Below are 13,430 nucleotides of genomic sequence, written 5' to 3' on the forward strand. Positions count from 1 at the left end.
GTGCTGTATATCTCTATGACTCTATGCCCTCAAACTTGCCAGCGAAATTCTCACACAGAGTCCTATTGACTGATACTTTAGATTAGATTACTTTAGATTAGATTACTTACAGTGTGGAAACAGGCCCTTCGGCCCAACAAGTCCACAACGCCCCGCCAAAGCGCAACCCACCCATACCCCTACATCTACCCCTTACCTAACACTACGGGCAATTTAGCATGGCCAATTCACCTGACCTGCACATCTTTGGACTGTGGGAGGAAACCGGAGCACCCGGAGGAAACCCACGCAGACACTGGGAGAACGTGCAAACTCCACACAGTCAGTCGCCTGAGGCGGGAATTGAACCCGGGTCTCTGGCGCTGTGAGGCAGCAGTGCTAACCACCGTGCCGCCCACAAATGGGATACATTGGGATGTCCAGGAGTGTTGGTTTTGTGTATCTTCGGAAGGCAGTAGAAGTCTTCCATACGAGAAGTGCACGGATGAGAGTGCATAGAATACTCTGAAGGTCGAGATCAAAGGTCTTGATTAGTCTGTTCAGTTGACAGGTGTGTTCTTTGATCGGATTGTTCCTTGTTGTTCAGTTGTCGGTATGCTTCGTTGCAGTAGTCCATTCTATTCTGTATGACAATGGCTATTCTCTTACCTGCTAGTTTGATGACAATGTTGCGATTGGTGTTGAGAGCATTGTGCTTAGGTCACGTTCTGCGCTATCTTGTGAGCATGGCTGATAAATGTGGTGTAAGTGCATCTCCTGATGGCTTGAACGTACATGTCAAGCATAGGGCAGCAATCTTCTGGAGAGGTCCAATTTGACTTTTCCTTCTTCAGTCACCACCATGGATCTCTCTGTCAACTGTTCCAGTTCATTGGTTGTCTCAGTGGGCTTGCTGCTGACCCCTTGGGGTTTGTGGAAGCATTCCCAGCGCCTCATTCGGTTGATGAATTCCTCAGCATCTACCTCTGCAAGACATGTCAGATCATCGACATGGATACTACCATCACATGCCAGAAGACCGTCCACACGCACATGGCAGATACTTGTGATAAATTGTTATGATCTCTCCACCTTAATTCGTTTGTATAGTTTTGGATTACCTATGACTTTGAGTAGACTCTTAGCACGTGACTCTTATACTTATCATGTTATTTCACTCAAAAACTGAAAGAACTGTGCTTACTGTAAATCAGGGGCAGGGGTTGCTCAGCAGGTCTGGTGGCATCTGTGGAGAAAAATCAGAGATAACATTTTGGGTCCAGTGGCCCTTCTTCTGGTTTTTCTTCACAGATGCTGCCAGACCTGCTGAGCTCTTCCAGCAGCTTCTGTTTTTCCTCTTTCATTCCAATTATGAAGCATCTCCTTATTTTTAATTTTTGTAATTATCTCTTGACTTCATTTCATAGGATTATAGGTCATCCCTTCACTTGTTAATCAGCTGTTGATACTTAACCCACCCAGTCTAACACTCTTTGACACCTGCAGTTTTATTATTTGACATCCACAGGCACTATTTCTATAATCTGCTGATCTCTTTGCCTATAAATTCTGTGTGCTTCTCTTCCACTTCACATGACAAAAGGGAGCTATACTTTGAACGCTTGTGATTTCAAATAAACCTGTCAGTATAATCTGGTGTCATTTGATTTCTGATGCTTGTCCTGGAGAGTAAAGATTTTTTCCCCAAAAGACGGTTGTACTTTTGGATTGGGAGAGGACTGTGAGGGAAAGGAAAGAAATAAAGACTTGTAGTGAACTGTAGTTCAACAATAAAACTCAAATCAGAGAACCGCTTCACCTGCATGGTTCAGAACAGATACTTACTTTCCAATCAATCTGTTCAGTGATGTTAGAAGACCATAAGAGACAGAAGTAATTTTTTAGGCCATTCAGCCCATTGGATGTTTTGCCCTTCAAACATGACTGATTTCTCCTGCCTTCCCCATGTAATCCTTGGTCCCTTTACCAATCAAGAACCTACCTGTTGCTGTCTTAAATACACTCAATGACATGGCCTCCACAGCCTTGTGTGGCAGTGAGTTCCACTGAATAATTACTTTTTGGCTGAAGAAATTCCTCCTCATCTCAGCTATAAAGTGTTGTCTCTTCACTCTGAGGCTATTCCCTCAGGACCTAGTCTCGCTGACAAGTGGAAAGATCGTTCTCTTTGCACTCTACCCTGGCCTCTCAATATACTGTATGTTTCAATGAGATTGCGCCCCCCACCGACCTTTATACTCCTTGGAGTACAGACCCAGAGTCTCAACTGTTTCTTAACAAGCCCTTTATCTCCATATCATTTTTGTAAACCTCCTCTGGATTCCCTCCAATGCCAACACTACCTTCATTAGATACAGTGCCAAAAACAGTTCATAATATTCCAAATACAGACTGACCAAAACCTTTTATAGCCTCAGCAGTATATTTATGCTCTTATATTCTAGCACTTTTGAAATGAATGCTAACATTTCATTTGCCGCCTTAACTGCTACCTGAACCTGCATTTAACCTTAAGAAAATCCTGAACTAGCACTCCCAAGTCACTTTGTGCTTCAGATTTATTAAGCCTTTCCTGCTTTAGAAAATAGTCTTGTGTTTCTATTCTTCCCTAACAAAGTGTATAACCTCACACTTTTCCACATTGTATCCCATCAGCCATACCTTCGCCTCCTGCCTGTCTAGGTGCTTATGCAGTCTCCTTGCTTTGTCAATGTCTCCTTTGCCTGTCCCTCCACCCATCTTTTGTGTCATCTGGAAATTTAGTGACAATGCCCTCAGTTCCTTCTTTCAGATTGTTAATGTATAACATGAATAGCTGTGGTCCCAACATGGACCCAGTGGAATTCCAATGGTCACCAACCTCCATCCTGAAAAATACCCCTTCGTCCCTACTCTCTGCCTTCTGACAGTCAGGCAATCCTCTGTCAATGCAAGTACCTTGCCCCTAACACCCATGGGCTTTTCTCTTATTTAGCAGCCTCCTTTGAACTTACCAAAGGCCTTCTGGAAATCCAAGTCGATCATGTGTACTGGCTTTCCTTTGTCTAACTTGCTCGTTACCTCCTCAAAAAGCTCTAACAGATTTGTCAGGCATGACCTTTCCTTGATGAGATATGCTGACTCGGCCTTTTTTTTTTAACTATGTCCTTCCAAATACTCCGTAATCTTGTGCTTAATATTGGCCCCTAAAATCTTACCAACAACCAATGTCAGGATAACTGGCCTATAGTTTCCTGTCTTCTGCTTCCCTCACTTCTTAAAATGGTGTGTTAGATTAGCCATTTTCCAGTCCTCCACATCCCGCCCCAACTCCAGTGATTCCTGAAAGATCGCTATCAGTGTTTTTACGATCTCCTCAGCTGTCTCTTTCAGATGTCTGGGGTATAGTCCATCTAGTCCTGTGATTTATCCATCTTCAGACTTTTCAGCTTCTCCAGCACCACCTTCTTAGTGATGAATACAATGCTGACTTCTGCCTCCTGACTCTCTTGAAGTTCTTGTACGTTGCTGGTGTCTACCCATGTAAAAACTGGTGCAAAATGCCTATTCTGTTCCTCTGCCATTGTTCCCATTACTGCTTCTCCAGCCTTATTTTTCAGTGATTCAATGCCTCTCTGTTATCTTCAGATGTTTAAAAAAGACTCTTGAAATCCTGTTATATTACTAGCTCATTTACCCTCAAATTTCATCTTGCCCCACCCCCACCAACCCAATGCTTTTTTTAGTTACCCTTTGCTGCCTTTTAAAGACTTGTCACTAATCTTCACCACATTCTTTTGCTTTTTTTGCTGTCTCTGATTTCGCTTGTCAGCAATGTTTGCCTTATCCCCCTTAGTATGTTTCTTCTTCCTTGGAATGAATTTATGCTATGCCTTCCAAATTACCCCCAGAAACTCCTGTCTTTGCTGCTACAACATTTTCCCGACTAGGTTCCCCTCCAGTCAACTCTGGCCAGCTGCTCCCTCATATCTTTGTAGTTATCTTTACTGGAACGTAATACTGTCACATCTGATTTCAACTTTTCTCTCCCAAATGCAATGTGAATTCTGTCACATTATGATTACTGCCCTTAGGTGTTCCTTTACCTCCCTAAGCAAGTCTGCCTCAATACACATTACCAAACCCAGAATTGCCTGCTCCCTAACAGGGTCTAGCACAAATTGCTCAAAGTAACCATCTCATAGACATTCCACAAATTCCTTTTCTCCTATTATAAATCTCTAGAGTAGATGAGACTTTAACATGGGTCTCCTCAACTCAAGATAAGAATGTTACTAATGCAGCACAGGATCCCCTCCTGTTTCAGTAATGATATCTGCCAAATGAACATATAATATGGTGTGCCTTTGATCCCTGAATACATCAGACCTGAGAAAAACAAGTGAATGTGAAAAATGCTTGAATTTGTCTCCCAAGGATTGTATACAGAAATTAGAAATGATTCCTATCATTCTTAGAGTCTTAGAGTCATAGAGATATACAGCACGGAAACAGGCCCTTTGGTCCAACTTGTCCATGCTGACCAGACATCCTAAATTAATATAGTCCCATTTGCCAGCACCTGGCCCATTTCCCTCTCAACCCTTCCTATTCATATACTCATCCAGATGCCTTTTAAATGTTGTAATTGTGCCAGCCTCCATCACTTCCTCTGGCAGCTCATTCCATACACACACCACCCTCTGCATGAATAAGTTGCCCCTCAGGTCCCTTTTGAATCTTTCCTCTCTCACCTTAAACCTATGCCCTCTAGTTCTGAACTCCCCTACCTTAGGGAAAACACCTTGTTTATTTACCCTATCCATGCTGTTCATGATTTTATAAACCTCTATAAGGTCACCCCTCAGCCTCCTACACTCCAGGAAAGCAGTCCCAGCCTATTCAACCTCCCCCTGTAGTTCAAACCCTCCAACCCTGGTAACATCCTTGTAAATCCTTTCTGAACCCTTTCAAGTTTCACAACATCCTTCTGATAGGAAGGAAACCAGAATTGCACGCAATATTCCAAAAGTGCCCTAACTAATATCCCGTACAGCATAACATGACCGTTCAACTTCTCTACTCAATGCTCTGACCAAGAAAGGAAAGCATTGCAAACGCTGCCTTCACTATCCTACCTACCTGAGATTCTACTTTCAAGGAAATATGAACCTGCACTCCAAGGTCTCTTTGTTCAGCAACATTCCCCAGGACCTTACCATTAAGTGTATAAGTCCTGCCCTTATTTGCCTTTCTAAAATGCAGCGCCTGACATTTATCTAAACTCTATCTACCCACTTCTCAATCCATTGGCCCATCTGATCAAGATTCCGTTGTACTTTCAGGTCCTCTTCTTTGCTGTCCACCACAATTTTGGTGTCATCTGTAAACGTACTAACTATACCTCCTATGTTCAAATCGTTTATATAAATGACAAAAAGCAGTGTACCCAGCACCGATCCTTGTTGCACGGTTTGCTCCTCTATTAGATTCTCTCACTTCTTGAATTCTGTGTAAGTTTGTTCTGCTGGGTGATCTTCAGTAGGCAAATGTTAAAGTTATTTTGCTGCATTTAGCGTGTCATATCTTTTATATGCATGTTTAGAACTCGCGTAAATAACATATAGTTTGCATGATTTAGGCAACTGCAAAACCCAGTGGTTTGATCGTGATAACCCGTCGGTAACTGGTGACTATGAAGATCTTGAGAATCTGCGAAAAGAATATCCCAATCAGATTTGCAGTAACCCGACTGCCTGTGAAGTGGAGACAACAACAGGAATTCCAGCTTCAAACACCGGCGATAACATCCCTGAGTAAATAATGATCCCTCTCATCGTATTTTGATACCATTAGTTCATTTTGATTGATTTAAACATTATATTAACACATGCCCCTATTCTGTATTAAACAGGTGCAGCACTTCAACTGGATTTGCCTGTGTGAATGCAGAGCAAGAGGATGGGAGCTGTGAAGATTACAGGGTACGATTTACCTGCCCCGTGCCTTTCTGTAAGTTTTGGACATTTGTAAGAAGTTGATTTTATTCATTCTTAGCTTCCAATTTGGAATAGATTTGAACAATCAAAACTGTATTTTGAAATCGTTTAATTTCAGTGTCTGATCAGAATTGAACCAGCTTGTATAATATTGTACAAGGACTTTCATGTTACAGTGTACTGATATATTGAACCACTGCAGGAGGATTAACTTTGAAGATGCAAATGTCACATTTTGGGTGGGAACAAATAGGGTGTCAATTCTTATCCAATATAATCTGCTAATGTCTTTAGCGTTGCTGATGCTAATCCTGGATGTGAAACCTAAAAGGAATCATTCAGTGCCCAAAACAGCATTAACCTCCAGTCAAGGAAGGACACAAAACTCTTTAACAGGAGTCAGGAAAGATTTCTGATACTACAATTTTACCCATTTAAACTAGACTCTCTGAGCAACCAAAGGTTGAAATCAATAACAAAATACTTTCATTTTAACTTGGTCTTCAGCAGAGAAAGGACAAATTGTTGGTACTTTTTCTATGTGTTGTCTATTAAATTAAACATGTCTTTAAAACATTCCATTGTTTGTTTGTTTGTTTGTTTGTTGCATGAATCAGGCAAGTGCAAGACCCAGTGGTTTGACCGTGATAATCCATCAGGCAGTGGTGATTCTGAAGATCTTGCCAATCTGCTAAAAGAATTTCCCAAGCAAATCTGCAGTAACCCAATAACCTGCGAAGTGGAGACAGTATCAAGGGTTCCAGCCTCGAGCACTGGAGACAACATTCCTGAGTAAATATTAATTGCTGTTATCCTATTTTGGTGTTGTCACCATTTCAGATAGCATGAATTGTTTTGGAGATTATATTATCACATCCTGCTATTCTATATTGAACAGGTGCAATGTTTCAACAGGATTTGCCTGTGTGAATGCAGAGCAGAATGATGGGAGCTGTGAAGATTACAGAATAAGATTTACCTGCCCTGAGTCTTTTTGTAAGTGGTGAAGAATTGTCAGAAGTTGATTTATTGACTGTTAGATTCTAATTTGTAACAATAGTTGCACATTCACTGATGTTTTTCTTTTAAAAATGAAGATGATTTCAGGCCCTTGGTAAATTGTTGAAATATTCAGTATTGAGAACCTTGTTAGTAAAAGTGCTCAGCAACTTTGAGCATCTACGTTAGCAAACATCACTTGCAAGGGCAATTGAAGATGCTGCAAAAACTGGTCTTGTCAGCAGTCTGCAAAATTCATGAACATCTAATGAGAGAACAGAAAGGACTCCGTGTTCAGAGTTTCTAATCACAATTCTTTATCGTATTACAAGAGGCATTGGGTTCAAAGAAAGTATCATCCTTTGGGAATGAAATGACACTCACCAGTATCTGATGAACTTTCAAAAGACAAGCTGTCCAAACAGGAGTTATTTCTTTTGAAGTAATAAAGGTGTGGATGTCACTATTTCCAGGTCTTTGGAACCCTTGAGTACATTAGAAATATTGATGTAAATCCACTGGCCCCATGCCTTAATCTGATCAATGCTATGAATATGTATTCTCTCATACTTATCTGCAAACAAGCTGCCACACTTCATATTATTTATCTGTATTCACCTTGACAAAAATATCTGCCAACCAGAGGCCATTGCATTGAATGTAAATATCTTTTTTCATTTAAATTGATATTGATAAGCACAAGACAAAAAGCTTTAACAAAATATCTCTTCTTTTCTCAGCACGTACTATACCAGAAAACACCTTTTCTTTGGTTATATTACTGTCAAAACTTTTATTTGTGTCAATACAAAATGTTCCACTAGGAAAAATGGATTGCAACATGACTCTGAACATTGTCATTTACTGGGATCAGACATTTTTCTTTTATTATTCATTCAAGAATATGTGGGTGCCATGAGCTGGGCCAGCATTTATTGTCCAACCGTAATAACCCTGGAGAAAGTAGTGGTGCGCTGTCATCTTAAACCATGATGTGGAGATGCCAGTATTGGACCGGAGTGGACTAAGTCAGAAGTTATGTGACACCAAGTTTATTTGAAATCACAAGCTTTTGGAGCACTGCTCCTTCGTCAGATGAGGTGAAGGGAAATGCACCCGGTGTCATGTGACTTCTGACTTGAACCATTGCAATCCTTGAGCTGGCTGAGTACATAGAACATAGAAAGGTACTGCACAGAACAGGCCCTTTGGCCCACGATGTTGTGCCGAGGTTTAATCCTAATGTAAAACATAATAACTTAAACTATGCACCCTCAATTCACTGCTATCCATATGCATGTCCAGCGTCGCTTAAATGTCCCCAATGACTCTGCTTCCACCACCACCGCTGGCAACGCATGCCATGCATTCACAACTCTCTTCGTAAAGAACCTACCTCTGACGTCTCCTTTATACCTTCCTCCTAATATCTTCAAACTATGACTCCTCGTACCAGTCAGTCCTGCCCTGGGGAAAAGTCTCTGGCTATTGACTCTATCTATTCCGCTCATTATCTTGATTTGGAGATGCCGGTGTTGGACTGGGGTGTACAAAGTTAAAATTTTTGCTATAAATTCTGTGTTATGATCGAGCCCTCCACTATCACCTGATGAAGGAGCGTCGCTTCGAAAGCTAGTGTACTTCCAATTAAACCTGTTAGACTATAACATGGTGTTGTGTGATTTTTAACTCATTATCTTGTATACTTCGATCAGGTATCCTCTCTTCCTCCTTCTCTCCAGAGAAAAAAGTCCGAGTTTATTCAACTTTTCTTCATAAGGCAAGTCCCCCAGTCCAGGCAGCATCCTGGAAAACCTTCTTTACACCCTCTCCGTCTTTCCTATAGTAGGGCAACCAGAACTGAACACAATATTCCAAGTGTGGTCTCACCAGGGACTTGTAGAGCTGTAGAAAAACTCGCGGCTCTTAAACTCGAAGCTGGAAGAAGCAAAGGCAAGCTCTGTATAGGGAGATTAAAGGAGGATAAAGTGAAATATTGTATAGAATTTTGTGCAACTCTCAAGAGCAGGCAATAAGGTGGGCCAGTCTATCAATTATGTGGCACAATGGTTGAAATTGAATTGGCGCAGATGGCAAGAGTTGGGAAGCACCATTTAATATATTTGCACATCATCTATGCTGATTTGAGGGCAACCTTACCAAAATGAAGAGTACTGTTTAAATTTAAGCAGGCAGCAAAAGCGAAATACGTGACTTCAGATTCATGACTGGTTGAAGGTTATGTGCAGCAAGTGAGATTGTCTTCCTGGTGAAATTTGAGTGAATAAAAGTTCCTTCTTCGTCAATGGGGAGTTTTGCTCAATTACTGGAGAGGGGATATTGATGATTTGCTGTGCATATTTCAGTTTCATCGACTCCTTAATGTGATGACTCCTTTACATTAGTACACAAAATGTATGGACTACATTCTCTTCAGATATGCTGCTAGACAGGCTGTGTTTCTCCAGCATTTTCTTTTTTTATATATCGGATTTCCACCATGCATTTTATTTTTAATTTAGATTAGGAAATTGCATTGCAGCTTCCATTTTAGGAATGTGGGTTTTGCTGGCTGAGCCAACATTTATTTCCCATCTCTCGTTGTCTTGAAAAAGTGGTTGTTAGCTGCCTTCTGGAACTGCTGCAGAGCTTGGAGTGCAGGGACGTCCACAGCACAATTAGGGAATGAGTTCCCAGATTTGAACCAGCAACAGCAAAGGAATGGCTGTATAGTTTCAAGTAAGGATGGTGACTGACCTGTCATTTTAATTTTCCATCTCAGTTTGACCCCTCTGATCTTTGCCTTCACTGATTCAGTGAAGCTCAACAATTGCTTGAAGAATAACAGCCATTTCCTGGTCTTCAGAGTGAGTTCAACCATTTCCAATTCCAACCCCTGTGAACAATGCTTTTTGAGCATTTACTTTTGAATATTGGTAGTTATTCAGTTTTGGCATTTACAATTTCTCTGGACACACATCTTTGTGTTTCTGGTTCCATTCAAGTTTCCCATTTGCCCTGCATATCATCCCTGACTTTGTCATTTCTATACACTTGGATGGTAGTCTCTGGTTGCCTGTGGTGAAACAGAAGGTCTACAGCACTTGCACTCAGTGGCAGGAATGACTGGTCATACATCGTCATGTGGTGACCAACTAATTAAGAATTCAGCTCAGCAAAGCGTGTGGCAAGGGCATACAGGATGTTGATACCCTTGTGAATACCTCACATGAATGTTGTCTGGAAAAAAAGTGTTTTTATAAGTGACTTCAGCAGGTCCTTGATTGAGGTTGAGAACTTACACAGAGTCATAGTGTCATATAGCGTGGAAATAGATCTTTCAGCCCTACTAGTCCACACTGACCATGTTCCCAAACTAAACTGGTCTCTCTACTTGCATTAGGCCTATTTTCCTCCCAAACCTTTTTGATTAGAGTCATAGAGATGTACAGCATGGAAACAGACCCTTCGATCCAACCTGTCCATGTCGACCAGATATCCCAACCTAATCTAGTCCCACCTGCCAGCACCCGGCCCATATCCTTCCAAACCCTTCCTATTCATGTACCTATCCAGATGCCTTTTAAATGTTGCAATTGTACCTGCCTCCACCACTTCCTATGGCAGCTCATTCCATAAATGTACCACTCTCTGCGTGAAAAAGTTGCCCCTTAGGTCTCTTTTATATCTTTCCCCTCTCACCCTACATTTATGCCCTCTAGTTCTGGACTTCCCGACCCCAGTGAAAAGACGTCGTCTATTTATCCTATCCATGCCCCTCATAATTTTGTAAACCTGTATAAGGTCACCCTCAGCCTCCGACATTCCAGGGAAAACAGCCCCAGCCTGTTCAGCCTCTCCCTATAGCTCAAATCCTCCAACCCTGGTAGCTTCCTTGTAAATCTTTTCTGAACCCTTCCAATTTTCATAACATCTTCCCAATAGGAAGGAGACCAGAATTGCACGCAATATTCCAACAGTGGCCTAACCAATGTCCTGTATAGCCGCAACATGACCTCCCAACCCCTGTACTCAAAACTCTGACCAATAATGGAAAGCATACCAAACACCTCCTTCACTATCCTATCTACCTGCGACTCCACTTTCAAGGAGCTATGAACCTGCACTCCAAGGTCTCTTTGTTCAGCACCATTTCCTAGGACCTTATCATGAAGTGTATAAGTCCTGCTGAGATTTGCTTTCCCAAAATGCAACACCTCGCATTTATCTGAATTAAACTCCATCTGCCACTTCTCAGCCCATTGGCCCATTTGGTCCCAATCCTGTTGTAATCTGAGGTCACCCTCTTCACTGTCCACTACACCTCCAATTTTGGTGTCATCTGCAAACCTTTTTATGTTCGCATCCAAATCATTTATGTAAATGACAAAAAGTGGAGGACCCAGCACCGATCCTTGTGGCACTCCACTGGTCCCAGGCCTCTAGTCTGAAAAACAACCCTCCACCACCACCCTCTGTCTTCTACCTTTGAGCCATTTCGGTATCCAAATGGCTAGTTCTCCCTGTATTCCATGAGATCTAACCTTGCTAGTCAGTCTCCCATGGGGAACCTTGTCGAACACCTTACTGAAATCCATATAGATCATATCTACTGCTCTGCCCTTATCAATCATCTTTGTTACTTCTTCAAAAAACTCAATCAAGTTTGTGAGACATGATTTCCCGCGCACAAAGCCATGTTGACTATCCCTAATCAGTCCTTCCCTTTTCAAATACATGTACATCCTGTCCCTCACTGAGGTCATGATTATTGCATGATTATTTTCCCACCACTGAGGTCATTGTTGAACTCATCCAAATAACTTTTAAATGTTGTAACTGTACCTGCATCTGTCACTTCCTCTGGCAGTTCATTCCATATACTAAATACTTTCTGTATAAAAATGTTGGCCCTCGTCCTTTTTAAATCTTTCTCCTCTCACCTTCAGAATATGTCCCATAGTTTTGAACTCCCCCATCTTAGGGAAAAGACCTTTGTTCATCACCTTACCTATGCCCCTCAGGAATTTATAAGGGTGACACGATAGCTCATCAGTTAGCACTGCTGCCTCACAGTGCAAGGAACCCAGGTTTAATTTCAGCCTTGGGCAACTGTGTGTGTAAAGTTTGCACATTCTTCTGTTGTCTGAATGGGATTCCTCCAGGTGCTCCCCCGCTCCAAAGGTGTGCAGGTGGGGTAGATTGGCCCGGCTAAATTGCCTATAGTGTCCAACTGCGTAGACAATGGTTTCGTCATGGAAAATGCAGGGTTATAGGGTTAGGTCTAGATGGAATGCTCATCTGGGCATCGGTGTGGACATGATGGGCCGAAAGGCCTGTTTTCACACAGAGGGATTCTATGATAAGCCTATAAGCTCATCCCTTAACCTCCTATGTTCCGGTGGAAAACAATCTCAGCCCATCCAGCCTAGTTTTATACATCAAACCTTCAATTCCTGGCAATATCCCAGTAAATCTTTACTGAGCCCGCTCCAATTTAATTTAATAATACAATGTAATATCATGATAGTACATGATTTTACGTAAGATGGTCAGATGTGGGACTGAGAATGACAACCTCTTTGAAAGAACCAGTACAAGCACTACAGGCTAAGTGACATTTTCCAGCACTGGATGTTTCTGTAATTCTATAAGATTTATCTTCAGAACATTTTCAGTGTCGATTTTGTTTATTCGTTTAATCAGGCAACTGCAAAACCCGTTGGTTTGACTACGATAACCCATCAGGAAATGGTGATTATGAAGATCTTGTGAATCTCCGAAAACTATATCCTGGGCAGATCTGCAGAAATCCAATAGCCTGTACAGTGGAGACAACATCAGGAATTCTAGCCTCAAGCACTGGAGACAACATCCCTCAGTAAACACTGATCCGTATCATTGTAATCTGTTATTTTCTCTCAAAAAGTATGAATAGTTTTTTTTAAATTGCATGATTATTTTCCCCCCCACTCTGCACTAAACAGATGCAGCACATCTACAGGCTTTATCTGTGTGAATGCTGAACAAAATGATGGAAGCTGTGAAGATTATAGAATACAATTTACCTGCCCACCATCTTTTTGTAAGTGTTGGAATTTTTATTTTGAAGGATTGGTTTACACTAATATCCATTTTTGAAAGACTACTTACAAGTTCACTATTCCATTTTTGGTGTACACTGAAAGGTATATAAACAAATGTTTAGCCTTTGGAACCCACTTTGGAAAGGATATCAATGCTTTGAAAGTGACAGAAATTGAGCAAAAGGTACCCAGGATGAGTAAAATACTAAAAGTGGTACATGCACTCAGAACACTGATTAGTCAAGATTTATTGGATCTTCAAAATCAGAAAGCATTTTGATAGTTATAAGGGAAAATGATTTCAAGCTGCTGGAGGGAATAAATATTGAAGGTAATTGGCAAAAATAATCTGTGGTGAGACAAAGAG

General features: G+C 41.4%; 1 protein-coding gene across 1 annotated transcript in view; it reads left to right on the forward strand.

The window, feature by feature from the left end:
* Positions 1-13,430, forward strand: part of LOC140487258 (uncharacterized) — a 190,306-nt gene that overhangs the window by 86,109 nt on the left and 90,767 nt on the right. Inside the window, exons 10-15 of the mRNA XM_072586884.1 lie at positions 5,621-5,795; positions 5,894-5,991; positions 6,596-6,770; positions 6,877-6,974; positions 12,684-12,858; positions 12,965-13,062. Of these exons, the coding sequence (XP_072442985.1) occupies positions 5,621-5,795; positions 5,894-5,991; positions 6,596-6,770; positions 6,877-6,974; positions 12,684-12,858; positions 12,965-13,062 (819 nt within the window). The remainder of the gene's footprint in view (positions 1-5,620; positions 5,796-5,893; positions 5,992-6,595; positions 6,771-6,876; positions 6,975-12,683; positions 12,859-12,964; positions 13,063-13,430) is intronic.

This window comes from Chiloscyllium punctatum, chromosome 16 (genome assembly GCF_047496795.1).
Source record: "Chiloscyllium punctatum isolate Juve2018m chromosome 16, sChiPun1.3, whole genome shotgun sequence".
Taxonomy (NCBI): domain Eukaryota; kingdom Metazoa; phylum Chordata; class Chondrichthyes; order Orectolobiformes; family Hemiscylliidae; genus Chiloscyllium; species Chiloscyllium punctatum.